The sequence below is a fragment of the Silurus aristotelis genome, assembly GCF_946808225.1.
Source record: "Silurus aristotelis genome assembly, chromosome: 26".
Taxonomy (NCBI): domain Eukaryota; kingdom Metazoa; phylum Chordata; class Actinopteri; order Siluriformes; family Siluridae; genus Silurus; species Silurus aristotelis.
In genome coordinates, this window is record NC_139599.1 from 12,561,259 (window position 1) to 12,579,771 (window position 18,513).

General features: G+C 37.1%; 1 protein-coding gene across 2 annotated transcripts in view; it reads left to right on the forward strand.

The window, feature by feature from the left end:
* Nucleotides 1–18,513, forward strand: part of fibcd1b (fibrinogen C domain containing 1b) — a 164,755-nt gene that overhangs the window by 91,535 nt on the left and 54,707 nt on the right. For both annotated transcript variants that reach the window (XM_083531929.1, XM_083531930.1), the window contains one exon: nucleotides 12,599–12,695. In XM_083531929.1, coding sequence (XP_083388055.1) covers nucleotides 12,599–12,695 — 97 coding nt within the window. The remainder of the gene's footprint in view (nucleotides 1–12,598; nucleotides 12,696–18,513) is intronic.

The following is an 18,513-nucleotide window of genomic DNA, read 5'->3' on the forward strand; positions in this document are numbered from 1 at the left end:
TATGTTATAAATTCCTAAAGAAATTCAAACACAGAGGTTTTGGCAAACTGTCAACCACATAAATATGAACAGAAGAAATGTAAACTGAAATGAAATCTATGCCTATGCTCAAATTTTCTTGAAGTTAAAAGTAATGTACGCTCGTATTGCACTATAGGTCAACACGAACACACCCACTCGTAGCATCTCGTCCACCTTATAACACTTTCTCAGACTAGCTAGTGCTGTAACGTACTTTTACATTGCAAAGCAATCAAAAAATTTCTTTTACACACATATGGACTGACTAGAAGGGCTCAACTCTTCATTGTTGACTGGTGCCTGGTGGACTCCTCCTTCAGCTAACTGTAAACAGAGGCTTTGACAGAAGAGATTTTTAAGCATCGTTGGGCTTCTATCAATATCAATCATGTGTGTGGGAGGCAGGGAAAACTAGCATCATTATGACTCAATGAGTGAATGCGATCCGTGTGGCACTGAGTAGCAGCAGCAAGTGACATGCTCAAAAATAAGTTACTCATAACAGTCCCGCTCAGAAGTTTTCTCAAGACCAGGGACATACTAAGGATGTGCATTTTTTTCACTTGAGTGAAACCTTGTGCTGAGATCAGTATAGAAAGCAATAGACTTTTCATTTATTTATTTATTTATTTATTTATTTATTTATTTATTTATTTATTTATTTGTAATAGAAAATAAAGGTTTTTGCTACATGAAACAACGTACTTTAAAACACAAAATGATGCAAAAATAACTATAACACTTTAAAAAGTGCACATGAGCATTATTAATTTGTCCTTGGAAATAAAACACATTACCCTAAAATCTAAAAACAAATTTTACACAAATAGAAGATTTCTAGAATGAACAGAAATACAAATATCACATTTGAGGCATGTTAGTGCATCAACTAACTGGAAAGGTTAGCTCAACTTGCTATGCTTATAATTTAGAAATGTATGATAACTGATATTGAGATAAAAATGTATCAATACTTATGGAGTATTTCACTTTTAGGATTGACCTTATTTACTCACTCATATGCAACACCTCATACGCATGTGTGATTTACATTTATAGCAAATTGGCAAATGCTTTTATCCAGAGCAACTTTAATAAACTTAAAAAATTTAAGTTAAGTCCAAACCATTGTCTTAACCACTAAACTACAGTACCATTTCTGTAAGGGTGCTGAGGGAAGGTTGGGTGATTAAGTCAGACAGCAGCTCCTATACCACCATCTCCTCATACAGATGTGTAATGCCTTAAAAAAAAAAAAAAAATGAATGCCTTAAAAAAAATTATATATATATATATAAAATATACACATACAGTGGTGTGAAAAAGTGATTTCTCATCCTGATCCAGATTTTTTTGCATGTTTGTCACACTTTAATGTTTCAGATCATCAAACTAATTTAAATATTAGTAAAATATAACACAAAATCCAAAACTACATGGCCTTTGTGAAGAAGTGTTTGCCACCTGAACCTAATAACTGGTTGGGCCACCCTTAGCGGCGAGAACTGCAATTAAGCGTTTGCGATAACTTGCAACGAGTCTGTTACAGCACTGTGGTGGACTTTTGGTCCACTCATCTATGCAGAATTGTTGTAATTTAGCCACACTGGAGGGTTTTCCAACATGAACCGCCTTTTTAAAGTCATGTCACAGCATCTCAATAGGATTCAGGTCAGGACTTTGACTAGGCCACTGCAAAGTCTTTATTTTGTTTTTCTTTAGCTATTCAGAGGTGGACTTGCTGGTGAGTTTTGGATCATTGTCCTGCTGCAAAACCCATATTCGCTTCAGCTTGAGGTCACGAACAGATGGCTGGACATTCTCCTTCAGGATTTTTTGGTAAACAGCAGAATTCATGGTTCCAATTATCACAGCAAATCTTCCAGGTCCTGAAGCAGCAAAACAGCCCCAGACCATCACACTACCACCACCATATTTTACTGTTGGTATGATGTTCTTTTTCTGAAATGCGGTGTTACTTTTACACCAGACGTAATAGGACTCAACTTCCGAAAAGTTCAACTTTGTTTTATCAGTCCACAGAGTATTTTTCCAAAAGTCTTGGGATCATCAAGATGTTTTCTGGCAAAACTGAGACAAGCCTTTATGTTCTTTTTCTCAGAAGTGGTTTTCATCTTGGATCTCTGCCATGCAGACTATATTTGCCCAGTCTCTTTCTTATGGTGGAGTCATGAACACTGACCTTAACTGAGGCAAATGAGGCCTGCTGTTCTTTGGATAAGTCGTCACTGTGCTCTTGAGGTAATTTTGGTCGGCCAGCCACTTCTTGGAAGGGTCTCCATTGTTCCATGTTTTTGCCGTTTGTGAATAATGGCTCTCACTGTGGTTCGCTGACGTCCCAAAGCTTTAAAAATGGCTTTATAACCTTTTCCAGACTGATAGATCTTAATTACTTTTTTTTCTCATTTGTTTCTGAATTTCTTTGGATCTCGGCATGATATCTAGCTTTTGCTAGAGAAATTGCTTTAGAGCTGCGTCAACAACGCTTTGGGAACGAGAGTACAATACCGCCAGACTGACCAGTCCCTGCCTTGTGTGGATGGACAAACTAGCCCGAAGGACAGAAAAGCCAGGAGTGGCCCTAAAGTCAAGGTTAAAGGACCTGACGAAGGTCAGCGGCGTGAAACAGCCCTCCGCATTGACCAGGCCTTAGAGGCCGCCACACTTCCTCATGGTTTTGGCCCGGTCGTTTTAGGTTGTGGGGTTCGCAAATGGATCTGACAGAGAGAATGGAGACGGGCACATTCCTTTCTTCTTCCTTACCTGCCACATCCAGTACCTTCTCTCAGGGTTTGGCAGCCTGCTTTTTGTTGTTTTTTTCCCCCACAGAGAGGGTGTGGCGCTCCACCTCTCTTTCTCTGGGTACGGGGATGAGGGGGGTGCGGTAATGGACGAACCTGTGGACTTATCTCTGCAGCCAGTTTAGGGAACTTTTTGGAGGTAGTTACTCAAGCAGTTTTGAAGCCAAACCTCGCTTGGCCAGCTGAGAAGCAAGAAGTGTGTCCTCAAAATATACAAGATGATCGCTTCCTGCGATCTAGGTCACTGCAATCCTGCAGGGGCCTGCCTTTTTTTCCTGATCTGCACACCAAGGTGTCCATCATGAAATTGTTTGCCCCCCCACCCCCCTTTCAGCCCCAAATGTTACCTTCTATTTGAACGTAGTGGGACTGAAGGAGTGCAGTTAAGGGACGATCCCCCTGGGTCAAAGAGATGCTTGCAAACTTTCTCTCTATCTATCTCTGATTTCCCAAGCAGTCTAATTCATTTCTTCTGGCTATTTACTCCTTGAAAAGGGTCAAGGACCTTCAGGCCCTTTCTGTGGTCCTGTCTCTTCTAGAGTTTATCCCAGGCATGGCCAGTGCAAATCAGGGTATGTTCCTAAGGTGCCCTCTGTTGCCCCATGACCATTCTTGCCCCAGGCAGTCTATACTCCTCCCTTTTGAAGTCAGACCAGCTGTTTGTCTGCTTCGGGCCGTATAAGAAGGGTCTTCCTGTAGATAGGTAGTCTTTCAGCAGGTAAAATTTGCATGTCCTCTAGTCTCCCCGCTCCTTTTGGGGTCGGAGCTTACTTGACCCGGAGTGTGGTGGCCTCTAAGGCTTTTTTCTCTGTGTTTTCTTTCCAAGACATTGGCAATGCTGTGGGCTGGTCCACCCTTCTGACCTTCATCAGGTCTTACAGTCTTGACCTTAGCACCACTCCTGGCCAGTGCTCAAATTGAGTCAAGTCTTATGGGGAGTCCCCAGTTGGTGTGCAATTCATCATTTTTTACTAAAATAATCTTGGGGACCCTCTAAGTCTATTTTTTAGTTGCCATAGGGTGTCCCCAATGCCTTATGGGGGGATCCCAAATCCCCCCAGCCCCCCTCAATTCAAGCACTGCTCCTGGCCCATCAGTCCTCAACTGTGCCCATCCACACTAGGCAGGGATTTGTTAGTCTGGCGGTGTTGTTCTGTCGTTCCCAAAGCGTTGTTGATGCATGTTGTGTGTGCGTGTATTATCTGTAATATTGACTATTTCGATAGTAAAATAGCTATTATGGTTATGGTGATGTCAATGTAGAATAGCATTAGAATTATGTCGGTTAAAGGTTCTCAAAAAAAAAAAACAAGACAGTTTGTGTCTGTGTATATGGGGGGTAGTGGCATAGAAGTTTGATACCGTTTTGCACAGGGTTGTAAATAAATAAATAAATAGTGAAAGTAAATTGTAGGTTTTTTTAGGGCACTTCACAATTTAAGCACTCCTGGTGGAAATAATGAATATTCAGCTTTGCTGTCTGCCAAAATGTACATTTTCTTTCCACTTGAGTAAAGTGAAATGATATTAACATAAAAATGAGCTTTGAGCTATAAAGATAATAGCTATATTTCTGTGGTCACTTTTTCATGTACTTTTGTAATTTACAGTCAGAAGTATTTGTTTCATGATGATTGTTACTGATGTTTAGGTTCTGTGTTTTTTTCTAACATTGTATCAACAAGATATACACTGTGCTGAAAGCTGCGTGTGTGCTGTATTTCAGTGTGCCATTAATCAAAAAAGTAATGTTCATGCATTTATTCAGAAGGAAGGTTAAAAAATGAAGGAAGTTGAAGAAGATGGAGTCTGCAAGGAATGAAGGAATGAGTTTTGAAAGTTTGTTCAGAAAGAAAATTGTGAAAAATGTTAATTCAACATTTATTCTGTGACTTACAAAAGTGCTTGTTCAGTACCAAATTCGATACGCCGGTCCAAACAGCTGCATGTTTTCTCACCTGCCAGAACCCCCTCTTGATGTAGATGTGATGCTAAAACAGAGTGTGAAAACACCACTTATATCTCTCTGCTTCAACATATATAGGAAGTGTGTAATGCAATCTGAGAGTGCAATGTAATTTGTATCTATTAAATGCTATTATATATTAAATAATTGCTCCGATCTATAATTGAGGGCAGCTTATGGTTAGTTTGTTTCTTTTAAAAAATGCACTGACCAAGCATAGCATTATGACTGGTAAGTGAAAACACTGTTTATCTCTTTATCATGGCACCCGTTAGTGGGTGGGATGTATTAGGCAGCAAGTGAACATTTTGTTTTCAAAGTTGATGAGTTGATGTGGGGTGTTCCCAGTCTGCATTGGTAAGTATCTATCAAAAGTGGTCCAAGGAAAGAACAGTGGTGAACTGGTGACAGGGTCATTGGCAGCCAAAGCTCAATGATGCACTTGCAGAGTGAAAGCTGGCCCGTGTGGTTCGATCCAAGAGAGGAGCTACTGTAGGTGAAATTGATAAAGAAGTTAATGCTGTCAATTGCCAATGGTCAGGACTGTTTTGGCAGCAAAAGGGGGACCAACATAATATTAGGCAGGTGGTCATAATGTTATGCCTGATCTGTGGCCATAAATTTATGTCTGGTCATTGTATAGAAAGTGTATGTGGTTGTGGACACCAGTACAACACAGCATATTATGTTTTTTCTTTTTTTTTAATCTGAGCAGAATATGGGCTTTTGCACACTTCGTAGTGGAATGTTAAGGACAAGAGGATGAATAGCTAAGCAATAGCCATAGCCAGGCCCACCTGCAAGTAAAGGTTTGAATTTAAATAAGAACAAAAATGGAGATATAAAGATAGAACAAAAGAAGAAAGTTGTAAAATAGATAGAAAGATAGGAAGAACAAGGAGTACTAACCTACTCTAGTAGGTTAGAGTACCTACAAACGAATCCTTCAACCTTCATCTCTATTCATTACCTATCTAATTACTCATGTACCTTCCTACCTACTCACCTACATTCCTACCCACCTACTTGACCAACCAACCTACCCTCACATTCAAGTACGTTTCTACTTACGTCCCTATTTATCTACCTTACTTTATAATAAGCTCACCTACTGTATACTTATACTTACCTACTATACACCCTTAGTTACATACTTACCTACATACCTGTCTACTTTTCTAACTTTCTATTTACCTTTCTTTATACCCGCCTACCTACATTCCACCAACTGTACCTAATTTTCTACCTACCTGCTTACCTCCCTACTTGATTACATACTCAGCGACTTACAGTATCTACTTCCCCAACTACCTATATTCTCTATAATATATTCTAATATATACTAATGCCAGTAATCATCATGCAGTTCAGCACTACTCTCTACATTCTGTCACTGTCACTTTGAATCACCTCTACATAATTTTAACTGTATGTAATTGTAAAATACAAGATATCTTCTATTGGATATCTATATATAATCTGTATTTACACTGTGTATACATTTTTCATATTCCATATTCTTTACATATATTGTGCCATCTACAGTGTATATCTATTTGGGATATCTGTCTGTCTATCTACTGACCTACTCAAATACTTACTGTAATTTCCGGACTATTAAGTGCACCCAAATATTAGCCGCACCCACTGAATTTGACAAAGAACACTGAAACGAATGAACTTTACACAGGCTTCAACGAAAGACAGTGTTTGTTACAAGGCTTGTATCTAAACAGTAGCCTACCAAGAAAGTCATTGTTCACTGTCTTCCTCCTTCCTTTCACAACAATTTCTCTCGGGAGTTTATTTTTTGGCATCGACGTGCGTTTAAAAATCACCATCGGTGAAGCTTTTCTACCGATGCCGTGCAGCTCAGAACACAGGTGAAGTGCATTTTTTTCATGCCTGTTTGTTTTCAGCATGACGAATGATTCACATTTCCTGTTGACAGTCCGAGTGAGCGGCAGGTCAAACGTCAGAGGAACATCATCCATATTTATGATGTGGTGTGGCCCGATTCAGTGGGTGCGCGATTTAATACAAAGAGTTTCATATCCATAAATCAGCCGCTTTATTGTTTAAGCCGTGGGGCTCAAAGCGTGGGAAAAAAGTAGCGGCTTATAGTCCGGAAAATACGGCACTTTTTTAATCTTTTTTATCTCTGCCAGCTGTGGATAGAAAATTGTGAATTCCATTAGCAATAATCAATAGCAACAAACAAATAAATACAAACACAAATACATACATACATATCTACAAACTCTACATATACAAACAAACATGTATGTATATGTACAAGTAGGTTTTTATACTTACTGTAGTCATTAAAGTTTACTGTACATTGTTCTGGGTACAGTTGTGTATACAACAAGTCAATCTCCATTACATACAGTGTGTAGTATAGAAATCATTCAAATGTAAAACAAAAAAAAATGAGCAAATAATATAAAACTGGGATATAGAAAAACAGAGGTAATTGTACAGTGCAAAGAAACCATGACAAGAAATAAAAGAGAACCCAGGGACAAAAAAAATTTTCAAATAAGAATATATATTGTTAGATTTATAACTATAGTAAAAAAAAAATTTTTACCTTAAACCTTGATGGAGACATGCTAGGTCAGAAAATTATTAAACACTTTTTGTGTCATTTTTGTTCACCTCCCTCTCTTTTGCGATTTGGCCTCCCCTTTTTACTGTCTTTCATTGCTTTTTCTACCCCTTCTTCATACTGAATGAGCCATAAGTGGCAATAAGCAGTGCCAGTTGTAGCTTGTGCCAGATCCCTGTGCCATTTTTAAAAGGCCAGCTTTCTCTCTGCCAGTAATGGATCAGATACCGATCACTAATTGCTGCATGCTGTGAAGAGCTGCTCAATTTTTATGAAGTCAGATATGGAAGTCACACTTCAAGCTGCTTTTGCATGTTTGGGGTTTTGTAACGTGTGTGTGTAACGTGTGTCCCTCTCTGAATAAAGGCTAATAGGTGCATTGTCAACACTAAAATGCCCTAGATCTGACTGAATTTGATCAAATAAATGTCTTTTTAATTAATTAATTAATAATACAGTACTTACTCGCCTACCCATTCTGTAAAACTTTCTCCGAACTGCAGCTCTAGTACATGCTGTAATCTTTACACCCTTACACTAGATTCTTGAAGTTTTTATTCTTGTACCTAGGTACCTTTCTTTCTTTTATATTTTCACCATTTAATGTGCACCCTGATGTGATTAATGCACAAGGTTCCCTACCTACAAACATTTATTGTCCAGGGCCATTTTTATTTCCTGTGGTCAAGTGGCTTTGGAATAACACCTAAAGACCCCAGATACCTCCATCCATTTGTCCTCTCTACAGCATATCCTACACACGGTTGTGGGCCAATGCATGTCTTTGAACTGGGGAGGAAACCCTAAAGGATGGGGAATACATGCTACTGGATTCAAACTCCCAAGCCTGGAGGTTCAAGGCAAATGTGCTAACAACTAAGCCAGCTGAAATGAAATACAGAGATCTATATCCCTAATGTAAGCAACTCTTTAATTAAATTGCTCATGAGTATAATTTTACTTGGTTGATAAAGCCAGCTCTGATTTTGAACTATAGAAATGTTTCCTGTTCCTGAACTAATTAGGCTTTTATAAAGTCCACAGTCTGCTTGAATTCACTCTGACATGGGTTTATGTCATTAGCACTGCTGGGTATTTGTAAACCTGATGTGTGTCTGAATTTGTAGTCCCTGTGTCTTTTTGAGTCATTCTCATTTTAAATTATGTGTGAATTCACCTATAGATGCACACTGTTTATGCCAAACCCTATGCACTAGAAAGCAAGCAAATGCAAACAGCGAAAATCAACCTTTTTTCTTATTTTGTGTCACCTGATCTTTATCACTTTGACAACTTCAACATCTAAATCTTTCTGGTTTTTGAGTACTAGTGTTTTTTCACACAAATTCTTACTAATCCCCATTGCATTTAGAAAGGAAATTCAGCTGTGTGTTCGTGATCCAATATCCACCCATTGATGTTTCATAAGCAGCACACTCCCACAGTGCCACAGTGCCACACTTTGCCACAGTGATGAGAGAATAGATATGTGAAGAAAGTTGCCTGATATTTCACTGGGGCATGAAATTAGGGGCAAAATATGAAGCTGTGAATTTCCAATAAGCAATTATAATTAGTTTTGAATGAATTACTCCATCTCTGCTAACAGTTAACATCAGCTAAACAGTATCCATTCCAAAGTATTGTTTATGCTGTACATTTAATTCTCTTTTCAAAGAAGAATAAAGCTGAAGACTGGTTTAAATAAAGTGAGGAATCTATATTAAACATACACTATAAGGACAAAAGTTTGTGGACACCTGACTACAGTATAAGCTTTGTCAGACTTTATTAACATCATGTTCAGTTGAACCTCCACTCTTCTGGAAAGAGGTTTCACTTTATTTTGGAGTGTATTTGTGGAGATTTATGTTTATTTAGTCACAAGGGCATTAGTAAAGTCAGGCACTTATGTAGGGTGAGGAGGCCTGACATGCAGTCAACATTCCATTTCATCCCAAAGGTGTTTAATAAGATTGAGGTCAGAGCTCTATAGCAGGCCATTTAAGATCTTCCACACCAAACTATGTAAACCATATTTTTAATGGAGATCACTTTGTACACATTGATATTGTCATGCTGTAACAAGTTTGGGTCTTCTAGTTCAAGTAAAAATTTTAAAATACAGATATAGAAAAAGACTCAACTTTATAGTCAAGAGAAAAAAAAAGTGATAATATAAGAAATAAGGAAAATGAAAACGATGGGAACATTTTTGTCATTAATTATAGTAACAATAGAGTGCATGCTGAGCTTGTTATTAGATGAGAAACAGAGCCTCAGGCTAAACGTAAGCTCATTAAGAAATGGAGGAAAGGCATTTTTTACACAGGGTTTGCAATTAAAAATAAATAATGTTCATAATTTATATGTATTATAAATGTTTAACATCTATGATGTGCTATAGTTCTTCAAAATGCTTTGTAATAACATAGAGGCATTTTTTTTATCCAAGACACACACCCACACACAAATGGTTATCTGCATTGAAATATCCACTTTATTTCTAGTGAACTTTTTAAGCTCTCACATGTACTGTTCAGTTGTCAGGGAACCACTGGCCAAGCCTTCCCTCAGCACCCAGCACGCTCGCAGCGACTCACCCACTTACTAATCACCGTCACCTGTTTCCCATCATCTCTCCCTCTACTTAAGGCCCTCACTCTCATTCACTCATCATCCATGCTACAGTGCATTCTGCAGATCATTCATGGACTACCCATTCTATGGACTTTACCCGTTTCCTGGTTCTATTACGGACTACAACCGTTTTCCTGTACGGCTACTTCCTGGCTGTGTGTATTCTGATTAAAGACTATTAAACCTTATTAGTTACTTTGGTTTCATCTGCTTGATACCAGCCTGACATCAGTGAAGAGTTTTTCTTGATTATTTTTACATTCTTATGATCAGGTACACTGACTAGGCATAACATAGTGACATTAATGTTATGCCTGGTCATTAACAGCTCAAACCAAATTCCTTGTGTGTTAACACACTTGGCCAATAAACCTGATCCTGATTATAACATTATGTCTGGTGGGTGAATAAAACTGCTTATCTCTTCATCATGGCACCTTATAGTGGGTGAAATATAGTAGGCAGCAAGTGAAAAATATTTCTCAAAGTTGCCATGTTAGAAGCAGGAAATAGGCAAGTATAAGGATTCGAGTTTGACAAGGGCCAGATTGTGATCGCTAGATGACTGGGTCAAAGCATCTCCAAAACTGCAGCTCTTGTGGGGTGTTCCCAGTTTGCAGTAGTCAGTATATAGCAAAATGGGCCCAAGGAAGGAACAGTGGTGAACTTGGGGCAGGGTCATGGTGCGGCCAAGACTTATTGATGCACATGGTGAGTCAAGGCAGCAAAAAGGGGACCAACACAATATTAGGCAGGTGGTCATGTTATGCCTGATTGGTGTATAGTGTCTACTGTATACCTAACAAGCATAGTACCTACTTCGTTATTCCCTTACCTTATTCCCTGTCTAGATATTTTGCAAGGTTGCTAGTTACGTATTGAGCAGGAAGTTATGTTGAGATCATTATTAATGTTATTACTATTAGTAGTAGTGGTAGTGGTAGTAGTAGTATAAGATTTGACCTGGCATTCAGATTCCATTTAGAGTTAGCATTTTTATATTAATGTGAGCTTCATATCTTCCAATTTTAACATAGAAAAGCACTGGATTTGTCCTTATTGATTTCCCCTTTATGTTTACCACAATTTTTGCTGTATCTACATTGCAGAACTGTCTGCTGACATTCTCGGCATAAAGTATACCATCATTTTGACTTGATCCTTTTGAGCCTCCAAGTGGTCATTTAACAAACTTCGCTGGAGCCATAAGGGATTTTTTTGTTAAATGGAAAATCATATTATATTCCTGTATGTTCCTATACGTGAGCCTTTATATAAAAAAAGGCTCACATATTTTTTTTTTTTTTTATTATTATTATTTATTTATTTATTTAAATCAGTAAACTTAATAAGGAACTATTCACTCCTATTGTGTCATTTAAGAGCACAACCCACACATAATAGATTTACTTGAGAAAAGTTCACTGGCGGCCTGATCAGTTGACATTATCCAACCCCAATAATCATTTAGTGAAATGGGAGCTGGCTAATAAACAAACCAGCAGTGTTTATTTATTGACACATTAAAAATATTAAGCTTTTAAAGGTTTTAACAATGAATTATTGGTCAGAAATTGACAAAGAATTTAAAAAATGCACTCATGAGAGCTCCTGTTCTGTTTATTCATTTACTACAGTGATTATTTATTTATTTATTTATTTATTTTTGGGGGGTGGAGGGGGGGGACAGGGAAATTCACTATATAGTACTTTTTAAACATATAGATAAACACTTGATAATGATTTAAATGTTTGGTGTGAAATTCGGCACATGACTGGGTTTAAGAATATTATACAGTGTTATTAAAGATGTAAAAAAAAATTCAACATTGGATTTTATATTTGACCAAAAAAAATTATTATACCATCTTTTTAATGCTAATAACCTCAAAAGACTATTGCACTTCAGTAGCTCCTTTACTTTACTGCTTTGGGACTCTTATGAGCTAAGCAATAAAGTGCATCTTCTTCTTTCAAGGATATTAGCATAGTTTTTGGCCTGCTCTCATTTTGAGAGCTAGTTTTAATTGGTCTCTTGTCGCATTCTAATATGGTGCATAAAGTATATTTGTGCAATTTAACTGTACTAGGAGATGCCTCTTGTTCTGGGAAGAATTTACTGGGGACGGTGGACTTCATAGCAATTTCAAAGAAATATTTTTTAGGCCCTTAATATGGATGAAGTTGCAACATCTTATGCAAGATGGAAAGGCAGAAGTAAAGTGAACATACACCAACATACACATGTCCGGTGACGTAAATAACACTGATTATCTCTTTATTGATTTTTTTTATGTTTTTTAGATAGGAACATTTTCAGTGCACTGAAAAGATTTTGGGATTGAAACAGCACTTGAAATGGCCCCCACGCTAATCAGTGAACCGACTATTGAACTACATTAGGAAGCTGATTGAGATGCACCTAGAGTTTTTTCTGACAAATGAATAATAAAAAAAAAAAATCCTAACAATTTGGTACTTTCACTTGTGAGACTGTGCTGGCAACATATGCTAATTTGTAACTCTTTATTTCCCCAGGTGATACAGCGCAGAGAAGATGGATCTGTGAATTTTTTTAGGGACTGGGACTCTTACAGAGAGGGATTTGGCAAGATCACAGGAGAACACTGGCTTGGTAAGTGTGCATGTTTGTGTGTGCGTGTACAGTATGCTGTTGTGATGCTACATTTTCACATTGTAATTACATTTTCTTTTTGAGCGGATCTCTTATCTTTTTCCTTTCAAGTTACCGTTTGTGGGGAATGACTCACATATGAATTGGACGAAAAGGTTTATTACTTTGTTAGAGAGCAATTCATCAATGGCAACGGAAACCACAGAAAAAAAAAAAAAACTTGAGTGCTCTTTAACTTCATTTTCTCAATTTATCCCCTTCTCTCTACATATTAGACTTTACTACACTTTTTTGGGAGCCTGACCTGGAAATTTGCAGTTGAAGTGCTATAATCAATCTCTTAACATTGCTAAAAAGTTTCAACAAGATTCTTTGTACTCTGAGTATGTCTTTTGTGCATGTGGATACTTGTGTTGGTGCATGAGTAAAAATGGTAGACTCCTGGACTGTGTCAAGAAAAAGTCAGCAAAAAAATGGAGAAGCTTTAGCAGTATTTTGATGAAGAATGGGGAAAAGATTTCATAGTGAAACTTGAGGGAGCTGTGCGGACATATAGAATGTAATGGATTTGGTTGAAAATGATGCAGGATTGTTGTATTTTGTGGCTTTTCAGTAGGACTGTTTGAGTATCGCTTAGAACTGAAACTATTATTGTATTTTTAAGCAGCCTTTTTACTGTGGCAATTTGCCATACAATAATTCAATCTGTACAGCTCTAAGCTATAACATTACATGTTAATGTATAGAAAAAGGGTCATCTCTCTCCATGTATTTATTACCAGAGCAGGAACACTTACTGCCAATCCTGTAAAATCATGCAGATATAGTTCAAGAGATATAGTTAATGTTTAATATGACCTCTGTAATTTTAACCATAGCATTGTTGCTGATTCCAAATTAGTTTTATGGATTAAACTGCTTATATTCACACATAGGGCCTGTCCAGTTGACAATGAATGGTTTTCACAAAAACTAGATTCATCAATACAGCCACAACCAGTGTAATTCCTGATCAATCTAGGAACAAGAATTGTAGGTTTGGTGTGCTTAGAAATGTACAGTTAAACCAAGCAAAATATGAATCAGAGAAGATTAAAAAAAATAATGTGTGGAAACCACCTTGGAACAGTAGTACATCATGTATACAGTATTTATTTGTAATAGTGTTTTTGTTGGAAGTGTTGGCTCTGATGCCAAATGGAATTTTAAGTAGTGACACTTTCCAGAATGTTTTCTTGAATCACACCTTCATTTTTTTTTCTCTATTTTACTTATACAACAAGTGAGGAACTGGGGTTAGAATTATTATTCTAATTCTTTGTGGTTTGCGTTTGGTTAACCCATATCATTGCTTGCCTGTGTTACTCTTTACCCCTGTAATAATTATATTAATATTAATATATGGATATATGGATTTTATATTTGGTTTGTATGAAAATGTAATTTTCTTGTAGAACACCAGGTTCTAAAAAACTATTAATTAATCCTTGTTAGAGAAGATTACATTCTATTTTGAGTCCAGCAAAGATGTCCAAACTTTGACATTGTGGGTGATGTATTTTTATTGCACCTCAACTATAAGCACTCAAATGGGCCATGTTCAGGTTGCAGTTTATAAATGACTGGCCTGGGGTGCCTTTTCAACTCAGTTAGCCTAATTTTTTTTTTTGCCATCCCACATATGTTAAAATCCCTGAAATGGGAGAAAAATGAAAGCCAACATCAAACAAAACCTTTATAATATAAAAGGGGGAAAAATACTGTGTAGTAATACCTAATATTGTGTTGATCCCTGTGTACCACTAAACAGCTTTGATCTCTCAAAGCATAGATTTCACAAGGTCTCTAAAGGTGTGCTGTAAGATCTGTTGTCAATACTTTAGCAGATGCTTTACATCATGCTAAAGTTGCCTCGATTGACTTCACTTGTTTGTCCAGACTGGGAATTTGGAGGCCAATATTTGTCATGTTCCTTAAACCATGTTAGTACAGTTTTTGCAATCTGTCAGAGTACATTATTCTGCAGTGTCCTCCAATTTTATTGCCATGGATGGGTGTGTTTGTTTTATTGCAATGTTTTGGTAGTTTAGGTGTGTCAAAGTAGCGTCCACCTGAATGCCAGGACCCAAGGTTTCCCACTTTCCCACCTCATTTATTAGACCTGGTAACCTACTTCCATTTCTCTATGCTCTATGTCTGATGTATTTATTGATAGAGACTTTGAAGCACTTTTGTAAGTTGCTTTAGGTCATCTGCCAAATGTCATAAATCTAAGTGTAAATGATACTCAAATATCCATCGTAGGTGCTTACAGCAGGGGGCTATTTTTTCCTGCTTTCCACACACCAAGGTAATGCACTTACTCTTTACTTGCTGCCAACTATATCAAACACCTTGACAAGTGCCAATGCAATAAGATAATCAGAGTTTCTTACCTTACCTAAAGGGTAATGATTGCTATGACATGTAAACATGTTTCAGAGTGATTCTTACAATTCCCACATTTTTGTAAATAGGTTTTGTTTTTTCACAAGCCCTCATGTCAAGCTAAAGCTAAACTATTCTATAAGACACTGACCAGTTTTCACTTTTTAATAGAAACATGTGCCTCAGGAAATTGTATTTAGGGCTTAGAGTGCAATGATAGCTTGGCCAAACTCCATCTTCTTGCCTTTTCCACAATTAATTAAAACGAGACTTTGACCTGAAAGTATATAATATGCATACTAACTAACCATGGTAAACTGGAATATTTGAAGTCTGAGAATGTAAGCCCCTTGCTAGGCTTGCTCACAACTTTCCTTCACGCTTTCTAGTTTCACAATCCCCTTACAGATACAGTTTAATGACTACAAAGGCTGAGGTCAGCACTATAATGTTCCTTTTTAATTGGAAATTGAATTATTTTTAAAACATAACATCCACATGAACTCTTTCAAAGGCAGATTTCCTCTGCAGAGGTTTTTTTCCATTTTTAAAAAAAAATTGCCATTTACTGACATATCCTTCAGCATCCATACACATTTAAATTAATAGTATTAAAAATATAAAGCATTTTTATAAAACCATTTCAACTTCAGGCAATTAATTTATCCCTGCAATTAGAATTTTGCTATGTTTCTAACTACCATTTTCAGAAATTCCTGTCTACAAACTGTGTTCTTTGAAATCCATGAGAAAAGAATATTATACTGTGATTATCTTCAAGGTTATAGTGTATGCCTTACTGTATACTGCCTTACTAGAAGGAGGTACCGCTTGATTTATGGTAAACTATGCCTGCACAATCATTTTCTTTACCTAATTCGCTAAAATAACTTTAGACAAAGTCCAACATGGTGCTTACAAAATAACACACCCTATCAGTCAACCAATAGCTGGTGGTCAGTTGCTGCCTGCATTCTAGAGTGTTGAAGATACTCTAGTTTCAAGCAGTCTAGCAGTGCTCAAGTTAATCCTCTAATTCCATTAGGGCTTGATCAGTAACCCTTGATAAATAATGTTTAAAGGTTGCAAAAATTTTCATTTTACATGTACAAATATAAATGCCATAATTTTAATTTTAATAACTTTGCATTTGCAGTTTCACAGATCTTCATGCCAAAACAAACCACAGACCACATCTACTCTCAGAGTCAGGGGCAAGTATCAATAAATCAATACTAAAAGTGCAAGTCAGTGCACTCTTCTTGATGGTGCAGATTTTACTATAACAGCTGGATCTATTACTAGCATTTCTGACCATGACTTAGTATCCTGAATTCTTTTACCCGTGTAATTCCAATAAAAAAGTGTATCAGTGTGGCATAGTGGGGGCTTTTTGGGAGGTCATATCCATGGTCACAAGGCTAATAAATGAGCAGAAAACTCCAGTAGTTAAACGAAAGGTGCTTTAATAACTATTGCAGATAAAAAAAAAAAATCTAATATTCAATCAATTATTCCACATTACAACATATTACATATCAAGAGAAACCATGATGTTGGTTTATATATGTCACAACAGTGAGCACGCAAAGGAAACAGGATAAACTTAGTCATTCTTTATTGACATGTAGAAACAAAACCAGAGTTCATAAGTGTTACGAACCGTAACGCGGGGTAAATCCGATAAGGGGGTATATTCCACAAGGCAGGTAATCCGTAAAGAAAGTATAATCCGTAACGAAAGTATAATCCAGAATCGTGAGTGTAATCCTTAGAGCCAGAGCCAGGAGCAGGATCCAGCGGGGAATGCTGGTGGTCAGGAGTCCAGTAGATCACTGGAGTAACCATGTAGATCCGACAGCGAGTGTGTTTGGAACGGGAACTTATAAAGGGGACCAGGTAATGCGGAAAAGGTGTCGGCGATTAGCGCCGGGAGCGGCTGAGAGGGGGTGTGGCAGGAGGATCCCTGACAATATACAATTTTATATAGGAATCTTACCATGGTTGTATTTCATACCATAGTAATTACATAAACTGTACAAATGCATTTAGTATTCATTGCTACTTTCTAACACTTCTTCCCATTGCTAACTCTCTCTCTCTCTCTCTCTCTCTCTCTCCCTCTCTCTCTCTCTCTCTCTCTCTCTCTCTCTCTCTCTCTCTGGCTCTCTCACTCTCTTTGTGTAATTAGCTGTTCGTTAAATTAGAAAGAAAACACCACAATGTTCTTTCATCATACATTCTCCGCTTTGATACTTTTTGTTATGGTCTTTGACCTTCTTTTTCCCTGCGAATTCAATCTAATATAGGTTAATATGTATTTTCGGCAGAATCATTATACAAATGATGTCCTGTGGCCTCGTTTAAAATTTAAAGTAGATTTAATACTAGATTTATAGAACCGGCCAAACATAATGGCCCGATTACATTGCTTTTATACTTCTCATATAATAAAATTGTGTTCAATAAATAAACGTTTTACACTACTTCAGTCTCAACTGGAGATATCCTTTTAGAAATAGGTCTTATTTTCATCCTTGTTATGAGTTACATAGACATTGGATTTCTTCATGTAAAAAAGCATCTCTGTGATTATAATCAGTCCCTACAGTACATACTACGGCTGTTTACCAGTACACCCGATAATTATTTTTTTAAGTTAATTTATAAATAAACATATTTTGAAATTAAATAAATTATCATTGAGGTTTTTGGTAATTTTTTATTTTAACGAAAGTTTGCGTTCAACTAACAGCTTTAATTCTAATGTTACCAACAGCGCAGCCTTGAGAACATTTTGTACTGACAAAATGAAGAGTGCAGCAGGAATGGAGGCACTCAGTAATGTATAGCACAAGAGTGATCATCAGGGTTTCATGTCATAGCTGGGAGACCTGAAGAGATTTGAAAAGACTTGAAAACTGATTCTGACTTGCTGTGCAGCTTGAGAGCTAATTATTTTGCTTGGCAGGTTCCAGCTATAAATTGTTCCCCTATGAAAAAAAAAAGTATTCCCTTAAACTGTAATATTATAATAAATGTTATTAGCTTAGCATAAAACTAATTGTCTGACAGTTTTTAGCTGTTTCCTTTATTTGCTTTAATCCGACTGCACACTTCCTAATCCTACATTCAGAATAAGATAGCTTCTTGATCTAGCTGCATTGAACCTTGAACTACCTGCATTAAAAAATACACCTAATTTATTCCTAATGAGCAGGCCAAAGGCAACGATGGCAAGTCAAAAACTTAGACCATACGAGGAAGAAATTAAGAGGACTGAGACTCAAAAGGGAATGCCTTATTCTGGGTAACACCTATAGAGATTGATTTTAAATAATTTTTAAACTGTCCATGTTTGTCCCTCTTTTGCAGTGGCAAGTGGTTTTCA